Source organism: Zootoca vivipara, chromosome 5 (assembly GCF_963506605.1).
Source record: "Zootoca vivipara chromosome 5, rZooViv1.1, whole genome shotgun sequence".
Lineage (NCBI taxonomy): Eukaryota > Metazoa > Chordata > Lepidosauria > Squamata > Lacertidae > Zootoca > Zootoca vivipara.
The window spans coordinates 65,732,438-65,749,533 of record NC_083280.1 but is presented as its reverse complement, the minus strand read 5'-3'; the positions used below and the strand labels follow the sequence as shown (position 1 = coordinate 65,749,533).

Genomic DNA, 17,096 nt, shown 5'->3' with positions numbered 1-17,096 from the left:
CCGTAGTTCAGTGCTGCTAACCCAGTGGCTTGACTTCAGCCCCAGCGGCGCACTCCATTATTTCTCAAGGCAGATGGATGCCAACACAAAGCGGAAGAGATAGTTCACATCATTGGACAGTTTCATGTGATATTAGCATCGTGAGGTGCAAAGGGGAGAGGCAGCATTTCCATTGCCTTCGCTTTGTCCTGCTTGCCGACTGCGATCAAACGCATGTTGTATTTTTAGACAGGCATCATGAAATCCACTTAAGGCTCTCTCAGCCATATAGCGACATTCGCACGCAGTCTCTGTGGGCTGTACTGAACTCTTTACATACAGTAATGAAGGAGCTAATAATGAGTCGCTAACTGGGTGGGATTTGAAGAACTGCTTTGGGTCTCTTCAAAGGGCTTGGGTGGTAGCCGAGGGGAGTGGCCCCGGCCGCAATTTGGTGGGGGCGCCACAGCAGGCTCCTTCACCGGTGCCTGGCTCCGCGCCAGAAGGAGCGTGCCTGGTTGTAGCTCCGCTCCCGAGTCACGCCTAATCCCGGGAGCGGGGGAGTGGGCGTCGACGCTGCCCGGCGGCGGAGAGCAACCCTCCGATGTACCTTCTGGGAGGATTGCTATTCATCCAGAACTTTTAGGACACTCCCGTTCTATAAACCCTTCTGCGAAGCTCAGTCGGGTCTCTGCACTTCTTTTGAGAGAGGACGACAAACTCGCCTAATAACTTAAGGTGTCCAAATAACGTTAGCAATTGCGCTTTGGGAACTCTAGTCCAAAATAAAAAATTGCAACTGTAACAAAGAAGAGTGAGAATCCTGCTTTAGGTGAGTAGTCTCTTTGTATATATACATTTCCTTCCTTTTTAGGGACTATACTCCGGGAAATATAGTTCTAGGCTTGGAGAAAGGAAGCTACTCTGATCAACAAAAATATAGTTGGTGCTTTTGAAATATTCTTGATGATGAGGCAGTGCTCTGGGAATAGTGAACAGAAGACTTCTCCCCCTTTGGGGAGTGTGTTTTATAGAACCGCTATATGCATACAATGCATGAAAATGATTTGGAAGTTTTGTTAGTGGAACTACACAGGTCTTGAAAACAGAGACTTGTAGTGCTACATCTCTGAAATCCCAGGGGCCATAGGAACCATTGGATCTCCCTCCCCAAGAGCAGAGAGAGAGAGTCGACCTAAAAGAGCGAGATCAGATGCTGTAGCTCCCCTACACACCACCACAGAAACTTCCCTGGCCTCTGGACTACTAATTTTGGAGCTGTAAAATCAGAAGGACCTTAAAAAAAAGAGGGAGCTGGTGCCTGGTGAGAGATCTGGGACATGCTGAGGGCAAACCAGAGGAAGACTTGGATCTGAAGGATCCAAAACTTTACCAGTCCCTCAACACATCCCCCTCACCACAGATAAAGCTACCAGGAACTGGTGTGGTTTTCACCATTGTTCCCATTGTTTGAGCAAGGAAAGGAAATGCTGGGAAACAACATAATAGTCCAACTGATTATATATATATATATATATATATATATATTTCAGCATGAATCTCAGAGAGAGAGAAAATGTTTTAAATGATGCTCTGATCGCATGTTATACCAGGTCATAGTTTTCCTATCTGTTTTACATCCTCCCATTTCCAACACATTCTTACATCTTCTTTATGTCAAAAAGGGTCCACCAGGGAATTACATTGGTTTCAGAATTTTATTTAACCAAAAGCTGTGGGCACACCATTCCTGCTTTAAATCTGCAGGAACCACATATGATATTACTACTACTACTACTACTACTGTTGTTGTTGTTGTTATGCAGGTTGAAGATGTGGGGCTTTATTATAGCAGCATATTTGTGCCAAGGAATTTACAGTTCAGAAGAATTCAAAGCTTCAGAAAAACCTGTGACTGCAGATACAGTGGATCCTGAGTGTTTTATGAATGTTGTAAGTAAGACGAACTTTTGACTGCTATTTCTTTGTCCTTAAAATAAGAGAGATAAAAAGGAATCACCAGTGCTTGTGCCAAAGTACTAGGGGCTATTTCAGATACTACTACTTCTACATAGTAAGTATCTATGGGTAGCAATAAACGGGGAAGGGTGATCCCATCACACATTGGCACAGGCTTGGTTACAGACTGACCTACAAATGCAGTGCATAGCAATTAAGGGATTAACCTAGGTAGGTTTTGAGGAAAGGCTTAGTAACAGAGGAGACATCATCCAGGACTTTGGGGACACAACTCCAAGGGTATTGGGCATCAAATAAGAGATGGCTCAGTCAGTAGACCACAAGACCTTCCACAGTGGTGTGAGAAATACAGCTGCATCTGTAAAGGAACTCTGACCAAAAAGCAGAAATGCAATACCTGCTTTTATCCTGAAGCAACAGAAACCCCCTTCAGTCCTGTAGTCTAAATCCAGACTTGAATCATCAGAAGCATAGGTACCTGGTCTTTCTGTCTAAAACTCAGCTCTTAAATACACTTTGTTCTCAGCAAATCCATGTGAAAGGAGAGGTTTTTGGATATTAGATGATTCTATGCTGGGAGAATACATATACTGAGACTTTGGGGGGAAATGACTAGTTCTATCTTAAGCAGTAGGATTTTGTGCCAAGCAACAAGGAAATTTGTCAAGGATTTAAGACCATGCCTCTGTTGGGTACATAATGCCCCTTAGGGAGCTGGCAAAATTATGCAATCAGTGTCTGGATTGCTGCAGTATAGACTTATGTCCGAGTTTTTAAAATGGGGGTGGGGAGAGTAGCCTAAGTTGCCTTTTTGGTTGCCAAATCCTCAGCTTGTCTGCCACACATGCACACAATCTACAGTAATCTCAAAATCCATTTCCCTCCTGCTTCTGTACAGTAACTCCCCACAGTTCCATCACAGCTTCCAGAATCGCTAGCAACACAGCAATGGATCATTAGAAGTTACAGTTGAATTTCTGGCACAACACTGCTATTCTCATATTTTTCCAATGAAAAGGAAACCTTGCTCTTTCTTTTTAAAATTTTGTCAACCACCCTTTGGTAAATTACTCAGCTCCCAGCCACCTACCGGTAGTTATATTTACTTGGTTGCTTATTTGCTTTTCAGTTAAACCCATGAAAAAAACGTTTAACATGCATACTCAGAGATCTTCAGCTCAGACGACCTGCTGTTAGAGAGTGAGTGGAACCTGAAATGTTCCTGGCAGCTCTGGGATACTTTCCAGGGGAAAAGCTGGTGATCCAGCTTTGAAGCCCTGATCTTCTGATGGAACAGGGAGATAAAACAGGCAGTTGACATGTTAGGCTCCTGAGTGTCCTCTTCAGCACTTTAAAGCCCGAGCAGCTCCTTAGTAATCTGAGGAGCTCCAGGCCATGAAACTAGCCATACAGTAGCACAATTCTTGCTCTGCAGCCAATAAGAACACATAATCCTGCCTACTATGAGGTGATACAGGCAGCGAAAACGCTCATTTTGCAGCCTCGTATTGCATCCTCTTGTAGCTAGCTGGTGGAGTTATTTTGGATGATCTGGGGCTTACTGAGGCCCAGTGTGAGGGAGGGACCTCTGGAGCCCTCAAAGACCCACTGTGATAAACTGGCTTATGCACTTTGAGGATAAGATTTCTCAACTCCAGAGTAATGTTGACTCAGCACTTGTTGCAACCCCTGTTTTGTGAATCAGTCTCACCTGATTGCAGGTGAAATTATTCTTAGATCTCAGGGCAGTTGCATCCAACCACATGCCCCCTTGACCCCTGTCCATCCTAAATCTAGCAGAGGGGTGGGCTGATTGGTTGGTTGGGTCCAGAGTGTGGTTAATGCTACACTGCATGAGAGGGCAGTCCTTGCTGCATTGAAAGAGGTAGTGGTGTGACTTCTCCTAAGGAAACAGGGTCTACATGCTTTGGATTAGAATAGCTATCAGCCAGTGGTCAATATACCCTTTTGGGGAATAGTGGTGGAGCAACTGAAGACATTCTTGGAGGACACAGGTGAGTTCAGGACTGGCCTTGGTCACCCTGATGGGTGACCTTTGCAGAGTGTGGACAGGAGGAATGTGACCTTGCTCCTTTTTGATCTCTTGTTGGCACTTGATACCATTGACTATGGTATCCTCCTGGACCAGCTCCAAGGAACTCAAATTTGGGGCATTGCATTACAGTGGCTCCAATCCTACCTTCATGACCAAGTCCAGACAGTAGCATCTGGTGGCTATCTACATGAAGCCATTGGGAGAGGTCATTTCAGGGCAGCTCTATTTCTCCATAATATCTGAACTGGAAGAAGTCCAGCATGCAGTGGTGAAATGGATGAATTAAAACAGCTGAGCTTGAATCCTGGCAAGAAGGAGGCACTGTGGGTAAGAAGCTCCCATGTCTGAAAATGTAACCAGTTGCCTACCGTGGATGAGGCTGCACTCACCCTGAGGGAGCGGGTTCACAGTTTGGGGATGCTTCTAGTTCTAGATCTAGAACTGCCTTTTACCAACTGCAACTGGTTTGACAGTTGTGGCCATTCCTAGGCTGGGAAAGCCTTGCCACAGTGGTTCATGCAATGGTTACTTCAACACTGGATTACTGCAATGCACTCTTTGTGGGGCTTCCCTTGCGCTTGACCTGGAAGCTGCAAGTGCAACACGATTGCTGGCAGGAGTGAGGCCATATTAGCATATAATACCTGTGCTCAGAAATCTTCACTAGTCGCCAGTTTGCTACTGGGCCACGTTCAAGGTGTTACAATTAGCATATAAAGCCCAATAGAACTTGGGAACAGTTTACCTACTAGATGTGCCCACTCAACCACTTTGTTTGGTGGAATCGGCAATACTACAGTTGCCACATGATTTTCACAGTGAATCACCCTATGCTAAAAGTAAGAAATCACCAGGTGACAGTTTGTAAAGGTAAAGGTAAAGGTAAAGGTAAAGGGACCCCTGACCATTAGGTCCAGTCGTGACCGACTCCGGAGTTGCGGCACTCATCTCGCGTTATTGGCAGACGGAGCCGGCATACAGCTTCCAGGTCATGTGGCCAGCATGACAAAGCCACTTCTGGCGAACCAGAGCAGCACATGGAAATGACGTTTATCTTCCCGCTGGGAAGGCAGGTTGGCAGGAGCTGGGACCGAGCAACAGAAGCTCACCCCATCGCAAGGATTCGAACCGCCGACCTTCTGATCGGCAAGCCCTAGGCTCTGTGGTTTAACCCACAGTGCCACCCACGTGACTGTTTAGTGATATTCAGTTCCAGAAGCTTCAAAAATAATGTACTGTGTGGGCCCACTTTCAGAAAGGACTGGTAATTCAGGAACAAAGAATTATCAACTTGAATGAAATCCCAAAAAGATTCTTTTTTAAAAAAGGAGTGAATGCAAATTCTTGACAGAAGCCCTTTCATTCCGGTGGGAACATCCAGAGGAAATTCTCTTTACATACAAGGGAAAGAAAGAACAATGTGTGGAAGTAATGAAAGCCACATCATTTGTGAGAAAATATAAAAAAGACTTTGGAGAACTAGTAGAATGTCAACTTTTTAACCTCCCCCCCCTTTAAATCTTCTCTTTCCCTTTCCTTCCCTCCTCCTGCTAGCTAGGGATCATGGGAGGTGTAGGCCAAAAACATCTGGAGGGCCAAGGTTGAGGAAGCCTGTCTTAAGGGTTTTCATATGGAACAGGGAACATGCTTGTTTTCTCCTGCTCTGGAGGGTAGAACTTGAACCAATGGCTTCAAGTTGCGAGACTAAACATTCGGGGGGAAATTCTGACAGTAAGAGTTGTTCAGCAGTGGAACTCTTACGAGAAGTAGTGGACTCTCCTTCCTTGGAAAGCAGAGGTTGGATGGTCATCCAAGATTCCTGCATTGTGGGGGGTTGTACTAGATTTCCCTTGGATCACTTCCAGCTCTAAGATTCTCTGAGGATGAGCAACAGGATCTTTAGTTCTTCATTGGCAAAGCACTCGGTCACCTCAGCTACTAACCTTCAAATAAATACAAGAATGCTCCCTGCTACGCACCTGTCTTAGGCACCTACTACTGCATGCTTGTGCTCTGTCTCAAACAGCTGGAACAACAAGGCAACCCTCCCTTCCCACCTTGCCTGCTCTGGCTTCCTCAAGCACCTTCTGACTCCCCTTTTCCTCCACCACGAGGGGCACAGCACCCCACAAGTCACTGGCCCCTTCTCTTGGATCCTCCTTCTCCTTCTCTGCCCACATGTCCTCCCACACCTTGGGCTCCTGGCTGTTCCTGGCAGTTGATCCCCTGGAGGATGAATTTGACTATTAATTTGATGAACTATTAATGTTTTATTACATTTTTATATAGGTTGAAAGCTGCCCAGAGTGACTGGGGAAACCCAGTCAGATGGGTGGGATATTATTATTATTATTATTATTATTATTATTATTATTATTATTATTGAATAGGATGTCCCTATTTTAATTGGAGAAATTTTGGAGCGTATGTCATGGTTGAGGCTAAAACTTCCCTTGATGCTTTGTCGGCCAGGGCTCCCTCTAGCCAGTGGTGGAGCTTCATGCTGCAGCACCAGGGGGTGGAGAGCATGTGGGTGTGTGGCACGCATCCTGGGGCAGGGCACACCACCTGCAGGGGCGTGACGGCCAGTGCGGGCGGGGGGGGCAGCCGCGATGGCACGCTACCAGGATCACGCTGCCGGAGGTGGTGCGCTCCCCCCCCCCCGCACTCCTCGTTCTCCACCAGTGCCTCTAGCTCATGGCAGAGTTCCTTGTAGCTGCTTTCTATCTGCTTGGGTGAAGCGGGAAACTCGGCTATGGTGACTTTCCCTACTGATGGTGCTACTTGCTAACAGAGACAGGTGGGCAGAAGGAAGGACGGATGGGTGGACGGACAGCACTTAATTACAAAGGAGATGCCCTCAAGCAAACCCATTTCTGTTTTCTCCCCAGAGTGAGATCATCCATTATCATGGATACCCAAGTGAGGAACATCATGTTGAGACAGAAGACGGATATATACTTACAATCTACAGAATACCTCATGGAAGATACCGTGATGCAGACAAAGGTAATGCCATGAGAAAGGCTAACGTCATAACACTGACAAGCCACACCCCATCCCACCCTAGGTTTTGCATCCGAATCCCAACTGTGTGTGATTCAGCATGATTTAATTGAATAGGAATTAAGTGTTGAGTCCATTAATTAGTCCCTTCATTGATAATCTGGTAAGTGAAGGTTAGCAGCTCAACCACTTTGTCATAAGATCCATAATCTTGATATGCTACATACGAATATGTACAACTGACGAAGCCCAGGAGGGTGAAACAAGGCCATTATTCTGGAAGTCCTTTTCAAGATTCTGTGGAACTGTAGCAAGCTCCCATTTGGATTTTTTTTTAATGAATGTACAAAGACATTCGTGGAATCCAAACTAGCAAATATTTGGACTTTATGAATGAACTGATCTATTGGGACTTCTGTTTACTTTGTTGAACTTTATGTGTTGATTATGTACAAGAGAAATATTTGATATTGTGAGAAATATATTGAAGAGCATTATTTATGTGAATGCACAGCTGGTTATGTCTTGTGTGTTTGTTGAATGCATTTGATGTAACCCCAGGTTTGATGTTGTTTTGCAATGCTGGAATAATCCTGACGCTTGCAAACAAGTTCATACTTGATATTGTATGGCAATATTGATTGATATTGTATTGTAATATTGTATTGCAATATTGATATTGTATTGCAAGGGCAACACAGGAAAAATGCATTGTCATGCCATATGTGAAGCAAGGACTCTTGGAACACTGTGATCTACTCATTTCAAATGAAGTGTCTTGGGCTGAACAAGTAAAGCTGCAAATTGGGCTAACTTCTATTGACAGTTAATTGATTGATCAAGATCCATTTCAATCTGGTTTCAGACCTGGTTATGGGACAAAAACAGCTTTGGGCATCTTAGTTGATGACTTACGCCAGGAACTGGACAAAGTTAGTGTGTTCCTGTTGGTTCTGCTGGACCTCTCGGTGCCTTTCAATCCCATTGACCATGATATCCTTCTGGGTTGCTTTGCTAGGATGGGAGGCAATGTTTAACAATGGCTCTGTTCCTTCCTGGAGGGGCAAACCCAGGAGATGGTGCTGGGGACTCGCTATTTAAACATTTACATGAACCGCCAGGAGAGGGTGTCCGGCATTCGGAGGCTCGGTGTTACCAGTATGCTGATGACACCCAGCTCTATTTTGACTTTGCACCTAAATCTAAGGAAGCAATCTTGGTTCTAAACTAGTGCCTATCATCAGTAATAGATGAGGGTGAACAAACCGAAACTTAATCCAGACAAAACAGGGGTACTCTTGGTCAGTCCGAAGGCAGAACAGGGAATAGGGATTCAACATTTGAAGACACAGATTCGCAATTCGGGAATGCTCCTGGAAGCATGGATGCTCAGGTCTCTGTGTTGGCCAGGAGTGCATTTGCACAGTTAAAGCTAGTGTGCCAAGTGTGCCCATTCCTTGAGACATCTGATTTGGCCTCAGTGACACATGCTGGCAGAAGGACAGCAATGCAATGCAATGTACTGTATATGACCTAATAAAGCCCTACACAGCTTAGGTCCAAGCTATCTGGGAAAAAAATGGTATTCCCTTATATTAACCTGCCCAGGTTTTGCAATTTTGGGGGGAGGCCTTTCTCTCCATCCCACCACCCTCACAGGCATGTTTGGTGGTGACATGGGAGAGGGCCTTCTTGGTTTCTGCTCCCAGACTCTGGAACTCCCTAGGGAAGCTAGAGAGGCTCCATCCTTGCTGTCTCTCTACCAGATGGTGAAGTCAATCTGTTCCAACAGGCAATTGGGAATTGACTGCTTTTAATGAAAGGGCTGGTGCCATGAGGTTTTTCTTGTAATTACTGGTATGTTTTAAACAGATTTTATATATGCATATACAGTGGTACCTCAGTTTAAGTACACATTGGTTCCGGAAGTCTGTACTTAACCTGAAGTGTACTTAACCTGAAGAGAACTTTCTCATTGAAAGTAATGGAAAGTGGGTTAATCTGTTCCAGACGGGTCCGCGGAGTACTTAAACTGAAAGTACTCAAACTGAAGCATACTTAAACCGAAGTATGACTGTAGTTTATAATTGTATCAATATTTAATTGTATAGTAATGATTTATTTTTCTATGTTTTAAGCAGTTCTTGTTTTTATCTGTAAGTTGCCTTGAGACCCATCATGAAGGAAGAAGGTGGGGTATGAATAAATAAGTTAGAAAGAAGAATACGTCAAATTGTTTCCTTTCCACACTGAAAATTGGAGTCCCTTATATAGAATATAACAGGCCCTTAACAAAGCATCTCTTACTATTTTACAGGTCCACGGCCCAGTGTGCTTTTGCAACATGCTTTGGTTGGAGATGCTACCCACTGGATTTCGAACTTGCCCAGCAACAGTTTGGGTTTCATACTGGCTGACGCTGGGTATGATGTTTGGCTTGGAAACAGCAGAGGAAATCCTTGGTCTTTAAATCATAAAACAATGAGCAGAAATGAGAAGAAATTCTGGGAGTTTAGGTAAGAAAACAAAGATGGTAGATTATGTCATCACATGATCCATGTAGATATTTTTCTTTGGTTTGTGCTAATCCTTGCCTCTTGTTTATCCATTGCTAATGCTAATTACATCACAAATGCTTGCTTTATTGTGTGCATTTCTCTCTCTAGTTTTCATGAGATGGGATACTATGACCTTCCAGCTGTTATACACTTCATTCTGAATAAAACTGGGCAGGAACAACTATATTACATAGGCCATTCTGAAGGCTCCACAAGCGGTATGTTACAGAATGCAGGCTGTTTTCACATCAGCATCACAATGGGATGTGGAGCTATTGTTCTAATGACACACTGAGAAAAACCAGGTCTAGAAAGAAACAAAGCTGTCAGAGGGGGAGCACAGCATACAGCCAACTTCTGCTATGATTTGGGTGTTTGTTTGTTTTTTGAATTGGGTGCCTTTTTCTGAGGCCAAAAAGGTGCCAGATTCAAAAAAGTGCAGTGCTGGAATGGAAGAACCACTGCGCTTGGAATACACTCCCAGTTTGTCCTTTGAAGCCAGAGCCACAACTTGCTTTCAAATTGTGGCTGCAAAGAGAGAATCTTCCTCTACAGCCATGGCTTAATTTAAATGCAGGGATGTAGAGGAAGAAAGGGGAAAATCTGTGCTCCTGATTCTTCCTTTGCAGATGCAGTTTTCAACTCGACATCACTGACATCAAGTGTGCCATATCGGGGAGTGGGAATGCTGAATCTCTAACTTGACAGCAGGATCCACTTTCCCACCCCTAGTTCAGTAGGAAATTGCCTGATACAGAGACAAACCATGGATGCACATAGCTCAGGACTGTTCATACCAGGGATGGAGAACTTGTGGCCCCCATAGTGTTTGTTGTTACACTGTCACTCCCATTATACTTGGCCATTAGTCATTCAGGCTGGGGCTGATGGGGTCCAACATGTTCTGGAAGGAAACAGGTTCCCTATCCCCAATCTACATTGGATAGGAGCGTCTCTTTTCACAGTCTTGGACAGGAATCTCAGACAGCCCTCACATGGACCAATGCACATCATCCCACTTAAAAAGGGCAGAGCAACAAGTGGAACTGAGTTATCCACCCCCTTGCATTTAGCAAGGCTCCCCTTCTTTATTTAAAAGATTTATAATTTGCTTTTCAGTCAAAATGCTTCCCAAAGTGACTTACAGAAATGAACACAAATAAACCATAATACATTTTAAAAACCAGATCAAAAACAGGCATTCCATTCCATTTTAGACAGTACAAAATATTACGAAAACCAGCATAAACTAACATGTCCATTCAACACCCCCCCCCAAGACACTGACTAGCCATTAAAAAGCCCAACAGGAGTGGAATATAAAGCTAAAGGCACTCAACATGAAGGAAGACAATTACATTTTTATCAACTGCAAGGGCTATGCGTATTCTAGAAAGTTGAAGAAATTGACAACTTGCTGATTTAGGATAAATTTTATTTCCTCAGGTTTCATAGGATTCTCTACTTGGCCAAAACTGGCTGAAAGAATCAAAGTATTTTTTGCTTTGGCACCTGTAACCACAGTGACATTTTGCACAACCCCAGTCATAAAACTATCGCGTGTTCCTGATAAGATCCTGCACGTAAGTCTTTCTGGGCACTATTTATATGAGCACAGATTAGTTCATAAGTCAATCATATAGGCACAGAGTTGAGTAAAGATCTATATTCATAGTCCATATGTGTGTGTGTGTGTGTGTGTGTGTGTGTGTGTGTGTACACACACACACACACACACACACACACACACACGTGTATATGCTAGCGCCATCACCCCTGCTCTCATTTGTTTGCCAAACTCAGGGTGCCCCACTGTTCTTCCCTAAGGCACTAAGAGTGTTGTAACAGTTTCTTATAATTTACTAAGGAGTGTCCCATTAGATCTATGGTGGGAGGAGGCAAAGCAGGAAGTGGCACTGTCATGTATGAGGGACTTCTGGGGGCCCCTTCAGCACTCTGGCCACTATCCCCACCCACAGCAGTTATTCTCCTGTCCAACCCAACCTGCCATATTTGCTGGTCCTACTGCAGTTTCATTGACATTTGCAATGCAAGCAGGAAAAGGCATGCAGACTGGTTTGTGTTGTAGGTCTGGAGCTCTCCGCTACCCAGTGTGGACAGGAGAGTTTGCACAGCAAATGCTCTTCCTCCCAAGCACAGTACCACTGAGGGAATTGTGAAGCAGCTCCAGCTGAGGTGTCATCTGGAAGCAGCGGAACGGCCCTGAGAGGAACCTGAGCTGAAGAGCAGGAGGTGCTTGAAGCACATCTGGGCTCTCCTTCTAGGGCTTTGGAACTGCCTCCCTCCCTCTGCTCATTGGCAGCAGGACTGGACTTGTGGCATCAGAACTTTAAGCAGACCTCTGTCTATTTGGAAATGATGCTAATAAGAAATAGGAAGGGAGCTATGCTACATAATGACATAGGAAGTGGGTAAGGAACTTAAGTGTTATGGAATGATGCAGCTTGGCTGGCTCCTCTTCCACATCCTGGCAGCACCAGTTGCAAAATGGGCATCTGCTGGCCACCCAGACTGCTGCTGCTAGCTTGGAGGCAAAGGTGGATCTGCTGAGATTTGCAGCAGCAGCAGCCTGAGGAACCACTATAGACTTCTTTCCCTCCTGCCTCCATACACATTCCAAAACAATGGGACTCTCTGAGAATAGGATGTTGATCTTGATTTGGTTTAGTGGTAGCTAATTTCAAATATATTATTTTTCAGGCAATATTTGGACAGAAAGGTATTTTTCATTACGCTATGCGATGGAGAAAGCCAGCCGCTAGGTTTTGCACTTATCAGCCTAAATTTTGTGCCAATGTTCTTTCCTATGTGGCTGGATATAACATCCCTAATTTAAACCTGGTAAGTTATATTCTTGTCTTTGTAACACTTAATGGAAATTTTAGGGGAGCTTGTGTTTAGCCTACGTAGGTTAGGAATAAGCATAACAGACTGATGACCCTGGGAGTCGAGCTGGAACCGTGACACATACCAAAAGCAACAACAAAAGAGTTGTGGGCAGGGACAGCACCAGATTTCAGGGTGCCCTTGGCTCAGTGTTATTGATGGTCCCCAGAACACACACAAAGCACTCACACTAATTTCATAGATTTATGGGCTGGGGCATTAAAATTTAGGTAAATCAAAATGGCAGGTGGCCACTGGGTATGGGAGCAGAGCTTGGCTCCCGTTCAAACATGGTGCTACCACCCACTAACCACTAAAATAGGTTCCCAGTGAGCTGGGTAGATGCCGGACAGACAGCATGGACCTGGTCCTGGAGCTTTATGCACAGTCACTATACTGTCGTCATTGCTTATATGTTACACACCCAATCCCCTGAAGTGGCAAGGGCATGGCAAGACCATCTGCCCCTGCAGGGTGATCCTTTCTCTTGAAAACTAGCCCTGCAATCCTAGGTGAGTTTATGATGAGAAAACATGCATTTGCTTGGGCACATGTGACATGTGAGGTACTTCCTGTTGTTGGATTGGAAACAACAAGAAGAACAGCCATGTGGACTGTTTTATTTCAGAGCCGAATGGACATGTATCCAGCCCATTCTCCTGCTGGAACATCTGTGCAAAATATGTTTCATTGGAAACAGGTAAATTGAATTTTCAAATATTATGCTTGTTCAATTATGCTAATTCAAATATTATGCTTATTCAATTTTTCATTGAAGGAATTCATCATAGTGCTATGTCAATTGATCTGCAAGACAAGCATTTTGGCTTACCAGACAAAATGATCCCCATTCTCTCCCCCCCCCCAGCTGTTCCATGGGTTCCATTCTCTTGACACACACACACACCCTGAGCCAACTTGAGACGAAGTGGGAGGCATGCAGGGGGGAAATGCACCTGTTTGGGGATTTCCTCCCCATATGTGATTGAAATTTCAGGTGGTAGCTCCATGCAAGGACTTTTGTGCTAGCCAGCTTTACAATTCCCCCCCCCCCAATTTTTTTTAAAATGACTGAAGCCCTCACACATGCACACAACTATGGGGTTGCAGTGCTCATCTTGCTTTCAGGCCAAGGGAGCAGGCATTTATCCACAGACAGCTTTCCGGGTCATGTGGCCAGCATGACTAAGACTGCTTCTGGTGCAACGGAACACTGTGACGGAAGCCAGAAGGCACAGAAAGACCGTTTAGCTTCCGGCCACAGCGGTACCCATTTATCTACTTGCACTGGCGTGCTTTCAAACTGCTAGGTAGGCAGGAGCTGGGAAAGAGCAACGGGAGCTCACCCCGTCGCGGAAATTTGAACCGCCGACCTTCCAATTGGCAAGCCCAAAAAGGCACAGTGGTTTAGAACACAGTACCACCTCCATCCCTGTTCTGTTGTGTATATGTATTGGACTGTGTGCAGTTTGCTCACAAGACTTACTCACACATGCACAGTAACGGAGGAAGGGGGACACCACCCCGGGTGTCATCACTGAGGGGGTGTGTGTGACAAAATGAGGTGGGGTTTTTTTTTTAATGGCCTCGCGAAACTTTTTAGGAGTGACGTGGTGGCTTATGCACCTGCAGGTTCCACGTTGCCTGAAATGGCAGCGTGGGACTTGCTTCTGCCTACCACCTCTCCCTCAGCCGCCCTACAGCTGAGGGGGAGGCAGCAAAGAGGCTCCACGTGGTGGAGAGGCTCGCCCCACCCTCATGGGTGGATGACATGCATACATACATGCATACATACAAGGTAGAAGTACTAATAAGGAGAAGTACATGAAGCAGAATGCAGCTATAAATAAACCTTACCTTAAAAAGTAGGACCAATAAGAGGGATGGGCATAAGGAAAGTGTGACACTACTACCTATGTAACCATAAGACTAAGACACGCACATCAAACATCATATACACACAGACACAGGAATCTGGGATTAATTGGGAATGGGGGAGGAGAGAGAGAGAAATCAAAGGCTGGACAAAACAGAGTCTGGACAAATGCCCCCAACTTTTTCTAAGAAGCAGTGTGAGCCCTGCAACTGGAGAGTGTTGCTAAGATTCTAGCCCTGCGGCTCTGAATTAGCCAAGTCCAGCTCCCCTCCTCCCACTCTTCCCACTATGGCATTTTCTTTATCTGGTTGTCTTTTGCAACATTTTGGAGATAAGGCTGTGTAGGGTCTTATGAACCAAACCAGCACCTTGAACTTAGCCTGGTAGCTAATTTGGCAGGTCAGTTCTTTGAAATCTGGTTTTCTTATCTAACCTGTCTATTCTATGTTTTGAATCAGCCAACCCAACTCTTCCCCATTCACTTTCTGTAGTTCTCCCATCTCACTTTCACTTGGGCTCTGACTTTCCCCCACACAACCAGATTCACTTATCTCCGTCATTTTCCAACCCACACTTTCTACTTGCTTTAAACTGTGCCAAACATCCTGCCAATCCTGCCAAACATCCTGCCATCCATGCTGCCAATCATTCTAGCTCTTCTGTCACAGCATGATGTTTATTATTTGTGTATTATCTACACATATTATCTACAGAATGGCTGGAAGCAGCTTCCTCCGATGTTTGGAATCAGGGAAAGGTTCATGTGGGGCATGAAATCTGACTCTATCTAGTACTTCCCAGAAAAGAATGCAATGGGATTCCATCCATGTACTCATGTGGAAATAAAGCAACATTTTAAAGAAGCAGTGTATTAATCCATAGTTGCTTTAAGAAATGTTTTCTGGAACTATGAAATGATTATAGATGGATATTAATAATGAGACCATTATAGCAATCTATCTAAAGAATAGGGATAAATAACAGCAGTCTGTTTTACAGGGCTGTTGTCAAGATTGCTAAAATCCTACATATCACACTTTTTGCATCTTTGGAAATTATACATTTTAACGAAATGCACAATTTATTTCTAGATGCATCTGAAAAAACGATTTGAAGGATATGACCATGGTTCAGAGGAAAAGAATATGGAGAAGTACAATCAGGTAGGGCAGTGTTTGAAATCAGAATAACATCTCTGATAGGTATATTGCACGTGGAAACTTTTTTGACACTATTTCCCACCCACTTAATACAGATTAGAGAGGGACCACATTAGTTTTATGTCCATGCCTATGTCAGGGAGCTAAGTTCAGCCCCCATCCTCGCGTATTTTTGGCTGCTCTCTAAAGTCCATTTCTTTCTCTCAGGTATGTTCAAATTTATACACTATTTTAGTAAACATTCTGTTGTATGCAACTGGGGGTATTTTGCAGTTTTTTGTATTTTGCTTGCTAGTTGACTGAATGTTTTTAAAAATAGTTTAAAATAGGTTTTATTTCCCTAGTTTTTACACTACTACCGTATACATAATGTGGAATAACGTTTGGCGGGAGTTGCAATTTACAAGTGTAATAATTGAGAGGTAGATTATGAAAAACTATATATGTTTCCAGAAATACAGTGTGCTGAGACACAGTTTATACGCCACTAACAATTGAGTTTTGGTTGTGAAAATGGTTCAGTTACATATATAATACCCCAATAATCTTGATTCTGGATATATCATACTATATTGCTTCAAGTTGCCTGGCCAGAGGGAAGTTACAAGCAACCTGTGTATAGTCATACTTTGTTTTATGGGTTGCCTTGTTTTTTACATCATCTGCTTGAAAGGAAGTCTTTAGCGGTCATTACTGTTGCTGTTTTATCCCCCAGGCAACACCTCCTGTATACAGGATAGAAGATATTCAAATACCAATCGCAATGTGGACTGGAGGGCAAGACTTGTTTGCACAGCCAAATGATGTAAAGCTATTACGCCCACGGATTACTAACCTCATTTATGAAAAGCATATTCCCGAATGGAGCCACCTAGATTTTATCTGGGGAATTGATGCACCTGAGCGCATGTTTATGGAGATCATAGAGATAATGAAGAAGTATCCATAGTGCATCACTGATGTTCGGAAGTCTTAGTGAAGGAGGGCATGTACACAGAGATCATGGATAAAGCAATTAGAACTGCTGTAATTGAGTTGACAATTGAGGTGGTGCTAAAATATTCATATTCTTGTTCAGGGGATATCCATAATCTTTGATGCAACTGTACATAGAAATAACTGAGATGGTGATGAAGAAAAATCTATATACCACACTCAATGCTGCTTTGGAGATCCCTCTCTCACAACCTCTTTTCTTTGCAATACCTTTGTAATTTGGCAAGTGTTTAATAAGGCTGGGAGCTAAGAGATATTTAGTTAGATGTTTTCCTTTGGTGCAACTATGTTGTTGCTACATGTTACATATATAGCAAAACAGCACAGTGCTTCCCAAACTTGGGTTGCCTGCTGTTTTTTTGGACTACAGTTCCCCTCATCCCTGACCACTGGGTTCTGCTAGCAGGGACGGAGCAAGTGGGGGCAGGGGGGCGATACGCCCCGGACACCGCCCTGGAGGGGGTGTCACACGGGGCCGTGCCCCTGCCCCACAATCGACGCCTCCAAAGCCACGCGCCTCACTCCAGGTAAAATGCCCGCTCAGTGCGACGGGTGTGCCGCGCTGAGCGGGCTTTTTA

At 44.3% G+C, this 17,096-nt stretch overlaps 1 protein-coding gene across 1 annotated transcript; it reads left to right on the top strand.

Annotated features, from left to right (window-relative positions):
- The first annotated feature begins 604 nt into the window (after positions 1-604).
- LOC118096647 (lysosomal acid lipase/cholesteryl ester hydrolase) lies at positions 605-17,063 on the top strand. The gene is made up of 10 exons (XM_035138710.2): positions 605-811; positions 1,806-1,932; positions 6,907-7,024; positions 9,339-9,537; positions 9,688-9,797; positions 11,026-11,162; positions 12,301-12,441; positions 13,115-13,186; positions 15,454-15,525; positions 16,238-17,063. The coding sequence occupies exons 2-10, from the start codon at positions 1,813-1,815 to the stop codon at positions 16,469-16,471; spliced, it is 1,203 nt and encodes a 400-aa protein (XP_034994601.1). The 5' UTR covers positions 605-811; positions 1,806-1,812; the 3' UTR covers positions 16,472-17,063.
- The last annotated feature ends 33 nt before the right edge of the window (positions 17,064-17,096 follow it).